This window comes from Schistocerca piceifrons, chromosome 7 (assembly GCF_021461385.2).
Source record: "Schistocerca piceifrons isolate TAMUIC-IGC-003096 chromosome 7, iqSchPice1.1, whole genome shotgun sequence".
In the NCBI taxonomy this organism is placed as follows: Eukaryota; Metazoa; Arthropoda; class Insecta; order Orthoptera; family Acrididae; genus Schistocerca; species Schistocerca piceifrons.
This window is the reverse complement of record NC_060144.1, coordinates 525,478,961-525,502,456: the sequence shown is the minus strand read 5'-3', so window position 1 is coordinate 525,502,456 and position 23,496 is coordinate 525,478,961. Positions and strand designations below refer to the sequence as shown.

The window sequence follows — 23,496 nt, the reverse complement described above, 5'->3', positions numbered from 1 at the left end:
AACGACACTTCCACGCCTGAACCGTGACAAAGGAAATCTCAGGAGAGAAATGAAAACTCGGATACGAGTATCAGCCGACGACGACGACGACGATCCAAACTGATCAACCAATGAGGAAAAAAACGAAAGTAAAAATGTACACTTTTCAAAATTCGGAAATTTTCTAACATTTGAACACTAAGCGTCATCTGTTTGCTTGAATTTGTGAAGAAAGCAGATCCAATTTTGGTTGGATCTTTGAAACAGCAACTCGGACAACCCCTTCCAGCAGACGTCGAAGCCGATGTTTCGTCGTGATTAATGGTATTGCAGAAAAATATGTAGACTCACGCAAGTAAGCTGTGGAAGGATAATAACAGGTCAACTACCTTTCTTGCTAAATTGGGATATTCGTACCTAAAAATTTTCAACAGTTTTCCATTTAAATTCATTTCGAAGCGTTCTACTTCTGAGTTCTATTAGCTCCTCCTATTGTACTGTTGACAAGTGTTCTGTTCCGATTTTTTCGAACAGATTATTGATCTCGTCATTCTCGAATGAAGGTTCTTGAAATTTACCTTCGAAATGTTGACGAAGATTTTCGAGATGTACTACGTCACTTCTACCCGTTTCACTTACGTTGTAATCACTAAGTATTTAGTTGAATTTACAGCCATAAGATTTGTGGGACTCATCGCGTATAACATTTTACAGAACATGGTTCTTATTATGGGAAACAGATATCTATAATTATTATAAATAAACTGGAAGCTGTCTTGATCGCATAAATTTTTTAATGTGGTGACCGCGTTCGATCTTATTATAAGATCATCTTCAGACCATAATTGTCTGCCGGAGGCGGTGGCGCCATTCACCTCTAGCCACAAGCAAGAGGGTTGGCATGTGCCACTGCTTCCGGCAGACAATTATGGTCTCAAGATGATCTTATGATAAGATCGAACGCATCACCACATTAAAAAATTTATGTGATCAAGACTGATTCCAGTTTACTCATCGCGTAATCGAAATTAAGCGGATTTTTTTTTGTACTCAAGTGAATAACTTCACTCTTTTCTTTATTCAGGGTCAACTGCCACTTTTCGCACCATACAGATATATTATCTAAATTATTTTGCAATTCGTTTTGGTTACCTGATGACTTTACAAGACGGTAAATGACAGCATCATAAGTAAACAATCTAACAGGGCTTCTCAGATTGTCTCCTACGTCGTTAATATAGATCAGGAACAATAGAGGGCCTATAACACTTCCTTGGGCAACGCCGGATATTACTTCTGTTTTACTTGAAGGCTTTCCGTCTGTTACTACGAACTCTGACCTTTCTGAGGCGATATTCCATAGGCGCACAGTTTGGTTAGAAGACGCTGGTGAGGAACGGCGTCGAAACTCTTCTGGAAACATGCAGCAAACCTGATATATATATGAATACATGAAGATGGTATCTGTTCTTTCGGACATGTGCAGATGCACTCATATTGCTCAAACTCTTACGGGAATCGGTAGATTGGCTGCCGCGAGTAATAAGTATAGTGGGCAGGGGCACTGCAAATGTAGTGTGTGGACAGTAAGTTGGAAATGTGGGTCTCAAGGAAAGCATGCCAGAGATAAATCCCTGCAGTTGCAATACCCTATGTATCCTCGATGTCTCGGTGCCGGCACGATAGATCAGTGTGTTCAGTCGGAGATTTGGCTGGTCTCTGTATTGACAGAAACTGAATGAAAGAATCAGCAACGAACTTCAATGGATGTCACGTGACGTCCATTACGATCAAATACAACGAACAGCGACGAACAAAACACAAAAAAGAGAGTCGGAGGGAGCGTCTGCCATGTAAGCAGGAGATCTTGGGTTCGAGTCCCAGTCGGGGTACACATTTTCAACTGTCCCAGTTGATATTTATCAACGCCTGTAAGCAGCTAATTGTCTGTATTTCATAGTACAAGGGTTGACTGAAAGGTAATGCCTCAACTCTCGTAACTCTTCAACAGTTGGCAGCATTGTTATGCGGCAGGTACTAGCTTGTTCCGTAGCCTCTTCTCTACTGCTCCAATTGGCGTGACGTCTTAGCATCGAACGGTTATGTTGTTACAGCGTAAAGTATGGAACCCTGCGCAGACTGTCGGTCAATGCGATTTAAGCAACGTGCAGCCATTGAATTCTTGACAGCAGACGGTGTCACCCCAAATGAGATTCATCAGAGAATGAAAGCAGTTTATGGTGACTGTGTTGATGTGAGTACGGCGCATCTTCATACTCACAACGCGAGAGGAGTTCCTGGCAAATTTCAAGTCTGTGCACTTTCATTTCACGAGTCAGCGTCCGGGATACCCATCGTGCATAGATCTTCCGATAGCCAAGAAAAGCAATAATGTGACCCACACGTTCATGTGAACTGCCAATTGTGCTTGCAGTTTCTCTCTGAGTGATGCGACGAGCGTCCTGAATCAATCTGTCAACATTTCGCTTGTGAAACTCGGTGCTTGCTGTTACAGAACGTCCAACTCTTTGATTGTCATGCAGGTCAGATGTTCCCGTCTCAACATCTTTAAACTTACTTGCCCAACGATGCAAATCAACACAATCACCGTAAACTTCTTTCATTCTTTGACGAATCTCCTTTGGGGTGACATCTTCTGCTGAAAAGAATTCAATGACTGCACGTTGCTTAAATCGCATTGACCGACCATCGCGCAGAGTTCCATACTTTACACAACACAACCGTTCAATGCTAAGGCCTGCCACTGAACAATGCTGCCAACTGTTGAAGAGTTACGAAGGTGGAGGTATTACTTCTCAGTCAACCATCGTAATTTCAACCTGATATATTGTGGAACTTCAAGAAAATGAATGGAGTAATACAAATAAAACAGTTTCTGTGTCAGGGGCCTCCTTGTTTGCCACTACGCGTTTCATTCCTTGATCTTCGGGTAGAAAATTTCTTATTTACATGGCTGGTGTTGGTGAAGAGTACAGATGCCTTTCACAGTCGCAGACCAAGGGTACTGTAGGTTTTTGGAGTATTTTGCAGCTGATAAAAATTGAAAGGTTAAACAACATAAATTTTGGACAGCGAATTGTAGTTACAGGGACGGTAGAGCTATAAAAGGTCTACATAATGTTGCGTGGTGCATATCCTCTCCACTGCATATTATATTTACACCGTTGTTTCAAGAAATTGTATTTGTTACAGAGATGTTTGTTTACATTGGATACAGGGATACAAGATTAAATGGTTTCTGGAATAACTTGTTTTTATATTTAAATAGGTGAATGCGCAGCTCAGTTATTATATTAGGTACCTATACAAACATTCCTTCTTTTTAATGTGAATGTGCTGCTGCATGTGTATACAAAAGTAATGATTAAATAGTTATTTACATAAACGTGTTTTCCTTTTGTTTAAAAAAAATATTTATGAGCTGGTCTTGAATACAGATATGTGAAGACTTCGATTATTACATTAATTTCTTATATGTAATAAGATTACCGCAGATTATACATATGTATTGTAGGTTGAACCTATTGAGGGATGGATTGGAGTGATTACACTAGTTGCAGTGCATTGAAACTGAAAATTATGGGAAATCTTTGAGTGTTTTGTCAAACCTTTTCAATAATTTGATTTAGCCTGTTTCACTAAAGTCGTTGAGCATTTGTTCCGTACCTTTATTTCTGTGAGCATAGATTTCTAGTTCTTCATACCGAAACATTCTGTGTCCTTTGTTCAATGTATGTACACTTCTGGCCATTAAAATTGCTACACCAAGAAGAAATGCAGATGATAAACGGGTATTCATTGGACAGATATATTAAACTACAACAGACATGTGATTACATTTTCACGCAATTTGGGTGCATAGATCCTGAGAAATCAGTATCCAGAACAACCACCTCTGGCCGTAATAACGGCCTTGATACGCCTGGGCATTGAGTCAAAAAGAGCTTGGATGGCGTGTATAGGTACAGCTGGTCATGAACCTTGAACACGATACCACAGTTCATCAAGAGTAGTGACTGGCGTATTGTGATGAGCCAGTTGCTCGGCCACCATTGACCAGACGTTTTCAATTGGTGAGAGATCTGGAGAACGCGCTGGCCAGGGCAGCAGTCGAACATTTTCTGTGTCCAGAAAAGCCCGTACAGGAGCTGCAACATGCGGTCGTGCATTATCCTGCTGAAATGTAGGATTGAATGAAGGGTAGAGCCACGGGTCGTAACACATCTGTTCAAAGTGCCGTCAATTCGAACAAGAGGTGGCCGAAACGTGTAACCAATGGCACCCCATACCATCACGCCAGGTGATACGCCAGTATGGCGATGACGAATACACGCTTCGAATGTGCGTTCACCGCGATGTCGCCAAACACGGATGCGACCATCCCCATGCTGTAAATAGAACCTGGATTCATCCGAAAAAATGACGTTTTGCCATTCGTGCACCCAGGTTCGTCGTTGAGTACAGCATCGCAGGCGCTCGTGTCTGTGATGGAGCGTCAAGGGTAACCGCAGCCATGGTGTCAGAGCTGATAGTCCATGTGGCTGCAAACGTCGTCGAACTGTTCGTGCAGATGGTTGTTGTCTTGCAAACGTCCGCACCTGTTGACTCAGGGATCGAGACGTGGCTGCACGTTCCGTTACAGTCATGCGGATAAGATGCCTGTCACCTCGACTGCTAGTGATACGAGGCCGTTGGGATCCAGCACGGCGTTCCGTATTACCCTCCTGAACCCACCGATTCCATATTCTGCTTGGATCTCGACCAACGCTAGCAGCAATGTCGCGATACGATAAACAGAAATCGCGATAGGCTACAACCCGACCTTTATCAAAGCCGGAAACGTGATGGTACGCGTTTCTCCTCCTCACACGAGGCATCACAACAACGTTTCACCAGGCAAAGCCGGTCAATTGCTGTTTGTGTATGAGAAATCGGTTGGAAACTTTCCTCATGTCAGCACGTTGTAGGTGTCGCCACCGGCGCCAACCTTGTGTGAATGCTCTCAAAAGCTAATCATTTTCATATCACAGCATCTTCTTCCTGTCGGTTAATTTCGCGTCTGTTGCACGTCATCTCCGTGGTGTAGCAATTTTAATGGCCAGTAGTGTATTGTTTCAAATATCGATATATCGGAGTCCCGATGTTTTTAAAAATAACAACAGCGCCAGTGCTCGGCGGCAGCAGTGTGGTGCGTCGGGTCTGGCCTCCCGCCGCCCTGGCGCTGTTTAAAGCGCGGGCCCCTCCCCTGTGCAGCGGCTGCGGCTGCTGGCCAGCCGGCGGTGGCGAGGGCCGCTGCCATTACTTTCCTCCGCTCCTCCATATTTCATGAGCCCTACCTGTCTCAGGCCCGCGTCTCGCTGTTTGTTCACCATGCGGTTGCAAAATACGTCTCATTTAATGTCAGAGCTCTCCCAAAGATCGACGGTCGCCATCAGCTGCCAGTCTTGTAAGTACCGAGACTCGTATTGTGTAATCCGCGGCCAGCGAATATAGGACGCCGCAGTCGGAGTTCTTTTTGTCCTGCTCTTCTTACTCCAGTAATCAGCGGAACGAAAGTGTTCTGGTACAGCTACTTTCCACCATGCACCATGTGCTCCAGGCCTACAGCTTTTTTCTTTCTTTCTTTATTTTTTTATTTATTTATTTTTTATTTTTTTATTTTTGTCAGTAGTAATTTCTTCAGTTGAAAAGTGCTTTTATGTAATCGCGTTTGTGTTGACACAGTTTTAGAAATCAAACTAATTTGTGAAGGTAATGCGATGCAGGGCGATGTGGTCCACTGTCAAAATTTGGAGAGCGTACCTTCCTTCAGGTGTCAACTGGAATGTTAATTCCTCCTACGTATATCTAGCGAAAAGGTCATGAAAGTAAAATTACAGAGATTAATACTAACTACGAGGGTTACCGATAATCGGTCTTCCTGCGCTATATTTTCGACTGGAACAACGAAAATGGGGAAGGTGACAATAGTATTCAAAGCACCCTCCTTGACACACCATGAAGTGACGTGCGTTGTATACACGAATATATACATCAAGGTAAGTTATAAGCTTTAGTTATGAAACAATTTCACTTTAATGTAGCATTTGCAAATAACAACAAATAAACAGTGAGGTACCTCTATCTGCAGGAATGTAAGTAAATACAGCGCGTTACGGTTGTTTTAGGACCACAAATATATTACTTAGGACCACGACTGGACTGAATCCAGTCATCTGTCACAAAACTTATTCAGATATAGTATATTTCCTTCACGCTCCCCATGAAGGAGACAATAGGCCAGAGTAAGGTAGGGGGCATCGAAAAGAGCTGAATTTTGCAGGAAACTTTAGGTCGAAAACGCTCCATTGCGGAGCTACGACCATAAAACAACAGCCAGTTAGCTACGAGGGTGCGTAATTTTGTACATATAATCAACATGTCTCCAGCTAATATCCAAACTGGATAAATATATGGCCGAAGAATTTCGTTTAAAGCAAAGGATTAAAACAATATCAACCAAAATGAGTGCAAAGACAAAGGTAATAAAATTTTTAAAAACCGATATTAATAACTTTATCGTACACAGTTCACTGTACGATTTTGAAGCTCATGACTGCAAAAGACTGAGACGAATTATTTAAAATAGACTGGGAAAAGTGGTAGAAGCCGATATCGTCGAAGATCAGTTTGGGTTTCAGAGAAATCTAGGTACACGACTTATATTAGATGTTTGACGGAAAAGGAAAAAATTACCTTCAGTTTGCACATCGCTAAAAGGATCGATTTCAATTTTGATTTTGCGGCTGAGTTTCTATTGCGCTTTTAGTTGCACCACTTTTTCGGGCTTACAGTCTTGTCAAAAACACTTTTTCTTTGCATATTGCGCAAAAACGAACAGTATCCACCATTCTTCCGCCCTGTTATTCGGTAACATGGCGGAAATCGCTCTGGTTTTGAGCAATAAGCGTAGAAAAAGTGTTTGTACCACGACTGTAAGTGCAAAAAATTGGAGCAACAACCAACAGAATAGAAACGCAGCCGCAGCATCTAAACTGAAGTCGATGGTTTTAGCAGTGTACAAACTGTTGGTTAAATATATATTGCGCCAAATGAAGACGGATGAAAGACGGAAACCCGTAATGGCACAAATTAAAAAAAAAAAAAAAAAGAAAAAAAAACATAAAAATAAAGCTGGCTGCTGTATTTCTTAAAGTAAAGCTACGCTTGCTTGTATACTGAGAGAATATTCTTCACAGTGTTGTAATCCTGATGGTAACAGGGTTGCAACCCTTGTGCACTCAAGTACGAGCAGCCCGTAGCGGCTCGCCATCTTATTTACAACTATTAATGACGTTGCCTTTCCGGCTTAGATTTTTTTTAATGTGACTTGTAAGTACTGCATCTTTTTCCTGTCAGTACAAACTTTAATTTTACTTATGTATTATACACGTAATATGTTTTAGAACAGTTAGTTTTATTCTGAAGACGACGCTCATAGTAGCGTCGAAACCTGATCAATTTTGACTTAATATTTGTGACCGAGGGCTTATTTGCTGTAATATAATTCTGACACGGTCACTGAACCCTAGCAGCTATGTTCAAAGTTTTAAGTTTATGTCACGTTTGTAAAAGGAAGGATTAGTTGACACTATATATCTTTAGGCGTCAAGGCGTGGTAAATTGCTATTGGATGGAAATATGGAGTGTAAAAATTGTAGAGGGAGGACGGTAATCTGGTTCAAATAGCCGTAGGTTTCAATAGCTGTGGAGAGATGGTTTACACAGGATAGACGAACGTGGAGAGTCACATCAACCCGATGATCACAACGACATACATTTTGAATATATTTATATATTTCATTACAGGCTGGAAAAAGATAGCTTCACTGTCATTGCTACGGATGAGCCTGCTTATTCTGACGCAATAACTCGAAGAGCGTCTTATATATCTGTCACTGGTAGTTCCATGTCACAATAGATGTTCTGAAGATCTAAGCAATATTTTGATTTAATGGCCGCCACTGTTATAAATGACTGGTCACTCTGGTAAATAGTAACACATAGGAGAACTATCACCTAGATTTGACAGTATAGAAAATATTTCCTGAACGATAGTCCAAAAACTGTTCAAGCTTTTTCTTGAAAATTCAAATTCTGGTTGAAATCACAGGACAGTTCTGCTAATTATAGCTGACATATTAGCTAGAGATGTTTCACACGTTCCATCCCTCGGCTAGAGGATTTTAAAACCAGTCTGTTTACTATCGAGTTCCAAGAGAAAATACTTTTGAAGATTATTTTCCAAACATACTAAGTGATCAATTACGATTTGCTTCATCAAATCAAATTAAACATTTAATAAGCCGTGAAGTCGTTTGCACATGAAAATATTCCAAACGAGCTATTTTCCACCTTGTACTTCCAAATTGTTAACTAGTTTTCCAGAAGCCAGAAGCCGGTTGTGCTGTGTCTGGAGCTCCGTGCGAATGCAGATTAAACTGACGCTGAATCTCTCACAACAGATCATGAAAAATGATAGATTACCACCATGAAGGTAACAGGCTACTTGAAAACAGTGGCGCACATCGGAAACGGAAGCCTAATGCTTATGGTTGGACATCCTCGGCTGTTTTAACTGAATGATTTACTTTAATCAAAATCTTAAACACGGCTGCGAATCAGCAGCTATGTAATTCTGAAGAGCGTGAATTAATCAGTCAACCAGTTGCAAAACAAAGGCTTATTAGCCCTTTACCTAGATTTCGATATTTGGAAAAATATTTCCTTGAGAGGGAGTGGGAACTAAAAATGCATACAACCAGCTGTGAAGACTGTTTCATGCTCACTTTAATGTAAAATGGTGTTATTTAACACAGGCAAGGTGTGGTTCTTACGCGCATGTATTTAGCGCCCCGTGCAGTCCAATTTTTCCTGGTCCCTTCAGCCTGTATATTCGAACAGCTGGCCTTTGTCTCCGGTATGACGTACGCTTAACTTATGCAAATATTGTATCCTATGACTCCTGTTATAATTTTATGTTGACAAGAGCCTCTGCCAATGGGCATTTACCAGTGGGCATTCATTCTGAAGTACGATTAATGTAACTTTTCTGCTATCTAAAGCCGTGGCTTGAGATAATTGTTGTTTTTGTCAATTTTGTATATGGGAAGGGCCGGTGGTCTTCAGGTGATCTAATACACAATTATGTGATATAACAACTGGTTGCGTTTATCTCACAAATATTTTCTATTAATACTTCGGTATGTTTGTAAAATAATTTTTGTAACTGGTTTTATATACATTTTAGAGACCACTCCTTCTGAAGACGATATTTTTAGAAATATATAAAACTAGTAAACCTCTGTTTTGCAACTAATTGGCTGATTTTTTCAATCTATTCAGGTTTATTTTAATGATTGGTAAATGATAGAGTTTGATCTGGAAAAATAACATTTATTCAAGCAATACGCAAAACATTCCTGAGGACACACAGATTTCGAGGCTATAAAACAATATGAGAATAAAGTTACATAATCAGAATAGAACAATGATAAGAAAAATGAATGGTTATCAGGGTTTCACCAGCAAGATGCGGGACTATTACGGCTGATATGGTGCCCAGACACATAAAGGACACGAATTACACTTTCAACTATGATTGCGAAACTACAATATTACTCAAAAACTGTATGGATTCTAACAAAGCACTAAACCGATCAATGAACAAAGAAGAATCCGAATGAATCATCACCACACGGGCTAGCTTGTAACACTATTATCGATATTACGTATAACGATCTTACCTAACGTCTTTATCTGTTTTTACTTAATGTGACTTTTGGATAATCGTGCTCTTTGATGTAACATCCATGCAAATGTTTCAGTCATTATTTATGATAATTTATGTATTAGTAATTAATCTAGGGATGTAATTTCAAATGTGATGTATTCTGAAGTAATAACAATACTGAATGTAGGTTTTTAATCATGTGAAACTTGGGGGGGGGGGGGGGGGGGGGGAAGGCCAGCCGTAACAAAATTGGCTTGGTGGAAATAGAAAGGTGGATATATCGGTCGAACTGCAAAGTTCCTTTGTGCCACGAATCAGTCGATGGCTAGCGGGCAAAGTGTGCGCGTCGTGTGAACTGAAAGAAGCGAGAAGAACTGCAAGATTATACAATACAGCCTCGAATGCACAACCAATTTGGCTTATTATTCATAGTATACTTTGGTTAGCTCTGTACCAACAAAATCCGACGCTAAGAGAGAATTTTCGGAGCTTGTTGCACAACAAGAGCCACGGATACTTTTGTCGTACTTTTTAAATGGCACAGGAAATCGCCACTGCCACCACCCTCACCTCACAGAATTATTTGAGTGCTGTGCAACTGCAGTTGTGCGGTTTCTTTTTCAATAATAACTTTGTGTTCCGTAAACTTTGAGTTGAGCCACCGCGCTTTATACTAAGTCGTTTACCTAGACTGGGTCCTACCCTACGATAATTTAGAGTATCGTATTTTACTGAACTGAAAAGCAATTATCGTCCTTAAGAAAAGTTGATAAACATTGAATAGTCATAAAGAACGTAATTATTTAGTGAGCATCAGTTTTGTATTACTCGGCGTAATTATTTTTAAAGGATAGTTAAGTTTCATCAAAGCACAGTTACTAACAGAATATTTAAAGTGTTCGGTTTAAAGATTATTCTTGTTGAGACAATAGTGGTTCAAATGGCTCCGAGTAGTATGGGACTTAACATCTGAGGTCATCAGTCCCCTAGAACTTAGAACTACTTAAACCTAACTAACCTAAGGACATCACACACATCCATGCCCGAGGCAGGATTCGAACCTGCGACCGTAGTGGGCGCGCGGGTCCAGACTTAAGCGCCTAGAACCGCTCGGCCACACCGGCCGACGAGAAAACAGTGTTTACTATTTCATGCAGTCTATAGTTAACAGTGTTTCAAATATTGGTATGTGACTAAAATGTTCAGCCTTGATCTAATGATAGACTAGTTTCTGGGCCCGCATGCTAATAATTGAGCCATATTTAAATTTCGTATTACAGTAACAGTAATCATGCGGTATAATTTTCATTCTTATAACGTGTGTGTACTAGAGTATGCAAATACCTACTACTATTCAGTCTATACGAGATTAAGAAATCAGATGTCCCATCTGAGCTAATAGTATACAGAAGTGAATGGTCCTTGATAATACAAGTAATTATCAGTACAAAAAATACAATTACTTCATAGCTATTTCAATGGAGGTAATATCCTGTAATTAAATTGACAAAAGAACCTCTTGTCCAAGTTAGTACTGCTTCACCATTGGTAATCATTTAGCTATTATGATTATTAGCTTCCTTCTGTGGTGTACAGATAGTAGTTGCTATAGAGAGTCAGTTGTTGCCTAAACGTATTAATACTCCTTCTGTGTAGTTCACACCAAACCACTGGTACGTTACTTGCTAATTTGCACTATTGTATCTTATCAGGAAAACAGAATTTCAGTTTCGAATAAAGTCATTGCCAACTGTTAACTTGCTTTATGAACAATGCTAGTACTTTCTACAACTTTGCCTAATTAGCATGGCGGTCGTTTGCTTGTATGTAATTACAGTTTACTTGATTACTAGCAGAACCTTGGTACGATTCCCGTTTTTCTTGCTACTGCTTCCTTCCTATAGACACCTTTAAAAAACTAAAATAGTAGAATGCCTTTCTATTAAGCACGATCACGGTCAAATAAATATGCTTTCACAGGAGTAACATCATCGGCCTTTTGCTAATTTACTAGTAGTCGGTAGTGCTACACTGAAGCGCCAAAGAAACTGGTGTAGTCAAGTGTATTCAAATACAGACGTTGTAATGTTGATGCATTAGGTTGCTCTGAAAGCGGTGCTGATATTCAAGACAATAAAAGCGGGTTAAAAGATGTGAGCTATCTGGGGAAGTTAACCTTGCATTACTGAGCAACTTTTTCACCAGGTATTCAGTCTAGCGTACCAAATTCGCAACCAGACTATCGTTAATTTTGATCTTTTAATAGTCATCTTACAACAACCGGTGATATATATAATTTAAATAAAAAGAAATAAATTAGCTTATATTTGGACATTTATTTTAACGTTGATCATTGTTCAGTTAAGATTTCAGCATATTAAACTTGATTCATAACTAAACTGGTGCCTTATTTAGGATTGTGAAAATGTGAGTTTGTAATCTTACGGAACACATCAAATATGGAGTCAAGATTGTGATACTGCATACAACACTGCATTCATAAAATAACACACAAAGAACGTTGAAACATATGCAAGAGGAAATTATCCACAAACAACTGATTCAATTTTCACCCAAAGAAGTTACGTTCGTAGCGGAATCCTGTCCATCATGAAATTACAGCACACTGGCATACTAAATTCATACTAACTCTCTGTGAAATCTTCCTGAAAAGAATAGCTGAGGGCTACTTTGATGATTACCCCACATGTTTCACGCGGTCAACTTGGTTTACACAAAGAGTGTAACTCCACAATAATTTTGATAATTAAAATAAATTACATCGAAACGTAATTTGCAAAAGAAAAAACTCGAACTGGTTACTATCGTCTTACTGTTAACCTGATGTGTCAAACAACTGTATAAGCACATGGTACTGGTCTCACAAAGTACACCCCACATGAGTTGAACATAAAGAAAAGCTGCTATATTGAAAAATATTGTCAAGACAAGACGTTATAATCTCGCGCACAGTCGCATTTAAGATTGATAATCTTAGTTAGAGTTACAGATCGTCAAAACGTGGTTCCACTTTACTCACAAAGTATTGACAAAGCAACTACTGGAAGATATTCTGAACTTCACACTCGAATTACATTGCGTTGCAATGTAAGATAACATTAGATATTTTAGATCTAAACCTAAAATAAAGGTAATTACATTTTCAGTTAGGCTGAACTTAAGAAATCCATTGAGCTACAGACTTAGCAGAGATGCGCTTAGCTGGAGATCTTACCACTTCAGACGCTCGCCGCGGACCAACTGCCGTGGGCCCCTTCCGAGGGTGCTTCACAGATACAAACGGAAGTGACCAGAGAGGCAGCTTCCTATACCAACATGACAAGGGACGGACAGGACCATACTAAGAATAGAAACCTCTTTGCCTTTAGAAAGTGTAGCTACCTGTTCCGACGTTGGTCCTACTGTTCTCTAGCAGACAGGCTTGTCTGCTACCATCAAGCATGCAACTAGAAATATATTTGCTCATTCATCCTTTCACACAGGAGGGAAGGGGGATGACAGTATATTATCATATACAGTATATAAAAGAAAGCAGATGTACGTTCTGTATCAGACTGTGTGACATGAATTACATATAAACTGTGTTTTAAAGTGTAGTAGTGTGACAGATCGTTCTTGATTATGTGTAAAAATAACACGTTCCTCTGCTCAGTCTGCTCCCAGATAGAGTCAGAAACACCACAGTAAATTTAGAAGTGGAATGTATGCTGTAAATGACAACATATTTAAGAAATTAACATGAAAGGAATCCAAGAGAGACCTTTCAACGTATGTAAACAGGCAGAATACAGTGCTGACGTCCACAACGCCTATATAAGAAAGCAAATGTCTGGCGCAATTGTTAGATCGGTTACTGCTGCTGCAGTGGCTGGTTATCAAGATTTAAGTGAGTTTGAACGTAGTGTCATAGTCGGCGCACGAGCTGTAAGCATGTTGTCATATCGCTGGTTTGGTAGTGGAGTATCTTTACGAGCGGCCGCTTTTGGCAGAGTCGACCGCGGAACATGGAGCTGCTGTGTTGTGTTGTGGCTAGCACTGCATGGGAAAGACATTATTATGGAAGTTCAAGTGTGGCTGCAGCTACTATAACTGTGAAGTATTGAGATGTGTAAGTGGATTCAATGAAAAGTGCGTAATGAAATAATTAAAAATGAGCAGTGCCGCCAGTGAAGTAACTGAGTATCCGTCCGTTGCGTGTTGTACCGTACAGCATCAATCATCCACATCGCGTTCGACCTCCCAGAATGAACTGATGTGAATCAGTAAAATAGTTACCCCAAAGGAGTGCAATCACGTGCCAGTGTCTTGTAGCGAGCGCGAGAATGTGCGTTCGGTCATCGCGTTCCGCGCCGCCACGGCTACGCGCATGCGTGTACAAGTGAGAACTGAGAAATGTAAATTAACATTATGAACAGTGTTATATTATTAATAGTGTCAGGGACGGCTGGCACCACATATCTGTGTACGCGTGACGAGCCTAAGAACTTTCGTTCAATCATCCGGCTTCCGCATTATCAAGAATCACCCGCGTCATGTCGGTTACGCGTACGCTCGTCCAAGTGATATTGTGGACAGATAATCATCAAGAATGTTAATTGGCATCAACACTTGCGACTTAAGAGTGCAAACAGTGTAACTAGCGAATTTCTTATCGTCTCACAACAAAGTTGTTCACACCAGACGTAGGACAGTGTTGTGTTTAATGTTCAGTGGCTCCCCTAAACGCAATTGCGTATTTAGATACATAACTACAGGTAAGCCAGCAGCAGTGTGGAGCAGAACAATACGACCGCCATGGGAGTATCAGGTACGTGGCGTGGACAGGGCGCACGGTCGAAGTCTATACCAGTTTACGGGTCCCCCACCATTTCTACCCCCAGATGTGTTACAGAGAGATGGGACAGAGCATCTCCGGGGTAACGATGTAGTGGGGAATTTCCCTTACGACCATTTCACGAGTGTACCGTAAATATCAGGAATCCGGTAGAGCATTAGATCTCCGACATCGCTGCGAACCCTTCCGCAAATTGCTGCGGATTTCAGAGCTGAGTCATCAACAAGTGTCAGCGTGCCAACCCATCGATATGGGCATTCCAAGCCGAAGGCCCACTCGTGTACCCTTGGTGACTGCACGAAACAAAGCTTTACATCTCGCCTAGACCCGTCAACATCGACATTGTGATGTTGATGACTGGGGACATGTTCCTGGTCTTAGGAGTCTCGCTTCAAATTGTATCGAGAGGACGGATGAGGCCGGGTATGGAGACAACCTCATGAATCCATGGATCCTGCATGTCAGTAGGCGACTCTTCAACCTGGTCGAGGCTCTGTAATGGTGCGGGGTACGTGCAGTTGTAGTGATATGGGACCCCTGATACCTCTAGATACAGCTCTGACAATTGACACGTATGTAAGCATTCTCTCTGACCACCTCCATCCATTCATGTCCATTGTGAATTCCGACGGACTTGGGCAATTCTAGCAGAACAATGCGACACCCCACACGTCCAGAATTGCTACAGAGTGGCTCCAGAAACACTCTTCTCAGTTTAAACACTTCCGCTGCCCACGAAACTCCCCAGACATGACAATTGCTGAGCACGTCTGGGGTACTTTGCAACATGCTGTTCAGAAGAGATCTCCAATCCCTCGTACTCTTACGGATTTACGGACAGGACAGCCCTGCAGGATCCATGGCGTCAATTTCCTCAAGCACTACTTCAGACATTAATCGAATCCATGTCTCGTCGTGTTGCTGAACTTCAGCGAGCTGGCGGGGGCCCTACACGATATTAGGCGGGTGTACCAGTTTCTTTGGCTCTTCATAGTAGTAGCCAGTAGTGTTACACTTTGCTTTTCACGTGACAGCTCTAATAGTACTGTTAGTGAAGACGTGACGGGATTAATAGTACTGTTAGGGAAGAGTGTTATATTTGAACACTAGGGCCTAGACCAATCACAACGCAGTATACGTATTAGAAACAGAGTCATGGGTTGTGGGGAAAGTAGAGGAGGAGGAGTAGAAGCATCTTTGATATCTAGAAGGATGCTGCAAATTAGGTGGACTGCTAAGGTAAGTAATGAAGAAGTTCTTCGCAAAATCAGAGATTACAGAAATACACTGGTGTCCACAAGCAAAGGTACAAGCAGAAATTTTACGCGGTTGCGTTTATTTTGCCGCAAAACAATATAAATTTATGATAGTAAAGTAGCAATAATACGAGTATAAAGAACGTAAATATGTGCAACATACATAACGACAGACAAAAATGTTCTTCGTTTTGTCCACCTTAAAACGGGAATGAGGTCCCGAGTTCGAGTCTCGGTCCGGCACACAGTTTTAATCTGCCAGGAAGTTTCAACTTAAAACGGATTTGCACACACATTTCGACAACTGATTAATGTACTCGGCATGGGATGTGACCACCTCTGGCAGCAATGCAGGCATGACAACGACGTGGCATTCTGTGAATGATGTCATCAACATGTCGTTGAAGAAATAACGCCCACTATTCCTGCTCACAGATTCTGAAGTGATGCATTCCGTCTCCCTAGTGCATCCCAGACGTGCTCTATGGGATTCAATTCGCGAGAGCCGATAAGGTCGTGTCAAGCGTGTGGTATCTTCCGCTTCCAAGGAAACATCGACCTCCTGTGCTCTATGAGGACAAGCATTATCCACCGTCATTCGAAGTCTTGGCCCACAGAACTTCGTAGCAACGGCACATGAGGTCCCAAGATCTCGTCATGATATCTGACAGCAGTTAAACCTTGCCGATTCTCCTGCACAGTTACCTGAAGAGTTGTTCGAGTGGTCAACACAATCCCTGCCCACACCATTATGGATCCTCCTCGATATCAGTCTCTCTGCACAATGTTTGGGTCCCGCAATCACGTTCCACTTTCTCTCTACATGTGAATCTGTCGAGAATCGCTCTCCATACCGAATCGGGACCCTTCTGTGGAAAGAACATTGGCCCACTGTTAGACCCTCTAGGTGGCATGTTGACGGCTCCACTTTAAACGTTCCCTTCTGTGAGGACGCGTCAGAGGTACACATACAACAGGTCTCTAACAGTAAAGGCATCCCTGTTTGAGCCATCTGTACACAGTTTGTCCCTCTACAACACGTCCAGTGGATGCTGCGAGGTCAGATGCCAGTTGCCGTGCAGTGGCAGGCCGTACCGTCGTTCTCTTACAGCTTAATAACGGTCCTGTTTTTCTGAGTTCACGCGTGGTCGGCCCTGCCCTGATCTTCGGGATACAGTCTGGACCTCTATAAACTGTCGTCACGTCCGAGAAACGACAGAGCGATTCACATTAAGCCATCGGGCCACGTCAGTTTGCGACTGTCCTACATCCTTTCTTTCTATGTTTCTCCACCGCAGAGAGTCTGATAGGCGTCTTCTCTGTGCCATATTGCACCGTCTGTGACTGTTTGAATAGCGACTATGGACATGGGACTACACAGCAAACACTACCCCGTTTTAATAGGTGCGCTGACGTCATCATTGGCGTGGTCGCCCGGTGAGCAGAATTCTATCTTCCGTGCAGAACACGATGTTAACATGTGTTGACAGTTTGTATGATCAAGTCGTGAATTAGTCACAGGAAGGAGAAACAGACGTTTGTTGCTTTAAATCTGGACATCAGTGTACATAGGAAAGACTGATAAGAAGAAAGGACAGGATGGTAGGACATTTAGTTCGTTACATGTTCCACCGATCATTTGAACGATTTGTTTATGGAAACGATGTGGAGCCAGTCAGTGTACAGGATATGCGAACATGGCTTGTGTTAATATTAATCAAAAATTATTATTTTTTACTTCTACTCATACAAATGTACTGAAAAATCAGTTATTTTTACATGTTACCAGGTTTTGGTTCAAATGGCTCTGAGCACTATGGGACTTAACATCTGTGGTCATCAGCCCCCTAGAACTTAGAACTACTTAAACCTAACTAAGCTAAGGACATCACACACATCCATGCCCGAGGCAGGATTCGAACCTGCGACCGTAGCAGTCGCGCGGTTCCGGACTGAGTGCCTAGAACCGCGAGACCACCGCGGCCGGCTACCAGTTTTTAAAAGGATTCTTTCGTGGAATGGAAGGAACTGTAAAGAAAAATCATTTATTTATTTTATTTATTTATTTATGCATTTATTTTCCCAGGCCCTCTCTTACATCTAACCAGGCATACTCAGATTGAACGAATTTCAGTTTGTACAGAACATTATGGACATAACACGTGTTATAAAGTATTAATGTTAAAGAAAAATAGAGATTATAACAGTTGTACAAGGATAATTATAATAATCAAAAAGATAATTATAACAATCAAGAATAATAATAATAGTAATGACTATGTATATGAAAGTAAACATATTTTTCTTTTATGAATGTCAGTTCTATTGCTAGTTGGGAATTTTCTCGTTATGTTCTTGCAGCTTGTGAGTTATTTACATCGAGCAGAGAGATAAGACGCTAGAGTGGGGTGAAAGAGATGTAGAAGAGGTAGCTAGGTTAGAGGAAGAGAAATAGAATGGTAAAATTCGAAGCTATTATGGAGAGGAGAAAGAAAGAGATGAGAGGGGCACAACAATGGTGGCTATACCGTCCCTAATATGTAAGTTTTGAGTTCCCTCTTGAATGTTAAGTGGTTCTGTATAAGACGGAGATCACAGGGGAGCGCGTTCCATAGTCGTGTGGCTGAGATGGAGAATGACACGGAGAAAGATTTTCTGTTATGTAAAGGTACAGCCAAGATGCTAGACGTATCCGATCTGGTATTGCGCTTGTGGACTGATGATGGGGTTTAATATGAAAAGATAAGTATTGGGCGCACCAGTGACTAAGAAATCGATGAAGTAAGCACATCGTGTGGAGATCGCGTACCTTATTTGGGCGTATCCAACCTAGCTGGGAGTATGCAGGACTGATATGATCATACAACAGTATATTGCACACGTATCTAACGCAAGCATTCATCACTAGCTCGAGGCACCTCGAATTTTCACTATTTGTGCCATTTTGAACTACATCACAGTAGTAAAGATTAGGGAAGACTAGTGTTTGGACTAATTTTTGTTTAACACGAGTTGGAAACATTTTTCTAAATTTTTGGATTGCATGTAGGGAGGAGAGCGATTTCTGGCAAGGTGTGACTGTTTGTTCTTCCCAGTTTAGGTATTCATCCAAGATTATTCCAAGGTCTTTTACTGTTTTTTGGGGTGCTAATTGGGTACCATTGAGGAGTATTTGAGGGACTGTTTCGCGAAAGTACTGTTGATTAACTTTGGATGAGATATAAGAATGACCTGGGATTTCTTGGGGTTTAGTTTCAGACCTAGGTTCTGTGCCGATCGAGAAACAGAGCAAAGGTCTGCGTTCAAACTCGCTACTGCATCAGCAATGTTCTTGGGGATTGCACTTCAGTTGGATGTCGTCGGCATATAGATGGTAGTTGCAGGACTGAATCATTGCAGAAATATCATTGATGTGCAATGAGAGGAGTAATGGGCCAAGGACGGAGCCTTGGGGAACTCCAGAGCGCACGTTTTTCCATGATGACTTCTCCGACCCACAAATGACTTGTTGACTTCTGTTTTTGAGGTAGCTGTCGAACCAGTATATTTAAGTTGGATTTAAAACTTTCTTTGCTTTCTGTCAGACAGTTCATGTTATTGGGCACATGATCAAAAACTTTTGCAGCTGAACTCATTGTATTGAGACATCAGGGAATAACTTGCATGGTCTCTAGATCTATATTTACATACAAACTCAGGAAGGCGCCCTACGGTGCGTGGCGGAGGGAACCCTGTACCGCTACCAGCCATTTCCTTTCCTGCCCCACTCACAAACAGAGCGAGGGAAATACGACTGTCTGTATGCCTCTGTATGACCCCCAATTTGGCTTATCTTGTATTCGTGATCGGAACGCGATTTGGACATTGGCGGCAGTAGAATCGTTCTGTGGTCAGCTTCAAATGTCGGTTCTCTAAATAACGTCGCCTTCTCTCCAGGGATTCCCATTTGAGTTCCAGAAGCATGTCTGTAATACTTGCATGTTGCCCGAATCTAACGGTAAGAAATTCAGCATCCCACTTCTAAACTGCTTCAATGTCTTCCTTTAATCCGATGTGCTGCGGATTCCAAACACTCGAGCAGACCTTAAGAATGGGTCGCACTAGAGCCCGATGTGGGGTCTCCTTTACAGATCAACCACACTTTACAACACTCAGAACTAACATTCGCCTTCCCTACTACATTCCTTTAATGCTCGCTCCATTTCATACTACTTTGCAACGTTAGCTTGAAACCTTCCCGTCTCCTCTATATCTCTCTTGTTCCCTTCTACAATAACCTATGAAACCTTCCCTTAGGATTTCTATCTCTTGTTTAATAATAACAAATGAAATCTTCCCTTTGAAATTTATTCTCTTTCTCAATCTTCACATACAAATTTAATTACTGTTTATTAAAAGTTATTTTCTGATTATTTCGACGAAACATAGAATGTGTCGTCGTCGTGGTCCTCAGTCGTTATCTGCAATAACCCAAAACTGTTCCTTACCTTTTTTACTGTTACTGGATCGCCATCTAACTGCTAAATCGAGCTGCGACATGAATATACTTACTCTGGTTTACTATACTCTATTAACTGCTGGTGGGTTGTCATAATAAGTGGCTGTATTTATTACCAAAGCTGACGTTATTCTTTAATAGCAAACCTGAAGTTATTCTTTAATTAATTTGACTGAAGTTACGTAATTCATAGTTAAACTTTTGCTTGACAGCAATAAAATTTTTGCAAAGTTTTACGTTGATGGTTTTTGGGATGGACTATATAATCAGTAATGCAACATTGCTGGCAAAAATTAATTATATTCTGAAAACGTTTCTTCAAATATTTACTGGTGGTAATGAAATGATTTTAACAAACGTTCAAATGGGACGTACTTTTTACAATAATCTTACAACTAGCATTGCGCAAACATACCTTCAGTAGTCTTTTGTTTCGCAAAGAAATTAATTCAATAATTTTAGTTGCTCTTATGATAATAGTTAGCTGATGTCTCTGTACATCCGTTTATAATCTCTTGTAAATCATAGCTGGTGGCCGGCAGGCACACTGCTCCTCTCAACCTCTCGCTTCAGACCTGCTACCAACTCGCTTCACATCTCGCTTACTACTGACTTCCTACGAACGCTAAAGTGCGGTCTCTCCTGCCAACAAAGCTTTCTGGTGCAGGCAATCCCTAATACTATTACAAAATGTATCAATGCGCGGTCTGTCCCGCTCTTTTCTTAAAATGTATCCATATGCGGTCTCCCACGCTCTTTTTAAAATTATATCAATATGCGGTCTCTCTTGCCAACAATACTTTGGTGCAGACATTCCTGCTACCACAATTATTTCCAACATGACAAATTTTAATTATTCCTACTTAATCCTATTAATAAAGGATAAACATCTTTCATAAATTGTGGTTTGACAATAGACAATAGAAATATACACGTCTTACAACCTCTACGCATTTAATCGACCTGATTGTGTCAAGCAGCACAGTGCTAATACTGTGTGGTACTAGGACGAGCTGTAGAGGATGCACATGAGTTCCAAAAGAAATCCGTTGGAATTCGAGTACTCGATAAACAGTACAATTCTCAAGGCTATCAATTCAACAAAGTACCTGGGTGTTAAAATTACAAACAACTTCAGTTGGAAAGACCACATAGATAATATTGTGGGGAAGGCGAGCCAAAGGCTGCGTTTCATTGGCAGGACACTTAGAAGATGCAACAAGTCCACTAAAGAGACAGCTTACACGACACTCGTTCGTCCTCTGTTAGAATATTGCTGCGCGGTGTGGGATCCTTACCAGGGGGGATTGACGGACGAGATCGAAAGGGTGCAAAAAAGGGCAGCTCGTTTTGTATTATCACGTAATAGGGGAGAGAGTGTGGCAGATATGATACGCGAGTTGGGATGGATATCATTAAAGCAAAGACGTTTTTCGTCGCGGCGAGATCTATTTACGAAATTTCAGTCACCAACCTTCTCTTCCGAATGCGAAAACATTTTGTTGAGCCCAACCTACATAGGTAGGAATGATTATCAAATTACAATAAGAGAAATCAGAGCTCGAACAGAAATGTTTAGGTGTTCGTTTTTCCCGCGCGCTGTTCGGGAGTGGAATGGTAGAGAGATAGTATGATTGTGGCTCGATGAACCCTCTGCCAAGCACTTAAATGTGAAATGCAGAGTAATCATGTAGGTGTAGATGTAGATGCAAACTGTAAAGGAAGTCCGAGATGGGAGTACATCGAACAAGTAATTGAGGACGACGAGTGTGAGTGCTACTCTGAGATGAAGAGGTTGGCGAAGGAGAGGCAGTCGCGGCACGCTACATCAAACCAAACTTATGAATAAAGAGTAAACACCTACCACACAAAAAAAAATGTAAGTTGTCATTTTTAATTCTAACCTTCTCTCTAGCGTACTCCTGAGACGGCCAGCGAAACAAATATGTTTAAAGTCAAGAGTCGGCCTCAACTGAAATTTCCGAAACATACGACTTCCAATCTTCCAGCGAAGTAGGGTCGCAGGGTGTGTGCGGGACTGTACCGGCGGCAGTGGTGGGCAGAGCAGAGGATGGGCCCAGAGCCCAAAGTGCCGCTCGTTAAAATATTTACTGCGGCCGCCCGACGTCGGTTTTACAACCATAACCGGACCGCCCCCAGACGAGCCAACAAACCCCAGCGGCGGCGGCGTAGTCCACACAAGGCGATTCGGGACGGCCTTCTTGCAGGCCGCCGCCGCCGCACCGCCATTTTGGATAATGCGGGAGGAAAAATTTCTAATTAGCGGCCGGCGTCGAGCCCCAAAGTGGACGGAATGGGACCGCGGAACGAGCGACGCGCCCGGTGAACCACCGGCGTGACGCAGTGCGTGGCCAATGGCTGTCCTGTCCAGTGCCAGACGCACCGCGGTCACAGCTGCCCCGTTCTGGAGTTGCGGGAGGTGTGCCTGAGTCAGGACCGAGGGCGTACCCAGCGAAGGGGCAAACTCCCAGGGAGCTCCACCAAGCAGACGGTCGTAACAACTCAGTAAATTATTTAACGTTAATAAAACCGACAAACTGCAGAGACGGATTCCTGACTGGAAACAGAGGAAAATATAAGCACTCCGTCTTCAGGCCACGAGTGGCCTACCGGGACCATCCGACCGCCGTGTCAGGGGAGGATGCGGATAGGAGTGGCGTGGGGTCAGCACACCGCTCTGCCGGCCGTTACGATGGTATTCTTGACCAAAACCGCTACTATTCGGTCGAGTAGCTCCTCAATTGGCATCACGAGGCTGAGTGCACCCCGAAAAATGGCAACAACGCATGGCGGCCTTATGGTCGTCCATCCAAGCGCCGGCCACCCCCGACAGCGCTTAACTTCGGTGATCTCACGGGAACCAGTGTATCCACTGCGGCAAGGCCGTTGCCTAGAGGAAATTGGTCCTATGAATATGTGTCTGGAAATGGACGGTGTGCGTGCAACTACAATAAATCGTTCCGGAACACAGTATAGAGCTGCAGCTCACCCACGTCACAACTAATGTTCAGTGTGGCCTCAGTGGGATTGCAGGTGAAAGGGATAGTAGAGGCAGTCGTGTAGCATACGCACAATCGTACTTCGCTTACACCAT

General features: G+C 42.1%; 1 protein-coding gene across 1 annotated transcript in view; it reads left to right on the top strand.

Moving 5' to 3' along the window:
- The window catches only part of LOC124709063, a 58,104-nt gene extending 35,363 nt beyond the window's left edge, over positions 1-22,741 (top strand). Inside the window, exon 3 of the mRNA XM_047240712.1 lies at positions 22,391-22,741. Within this exon, the coding sequence (XP_047096668.1) occupies positions 22,391-22,741 (351 nt within the window). The remainder of the gene's footprint in view (positions 1-22,390) is intronic.
- Positions 22,742-23,496: the final 755 nt, after the last annotated feature.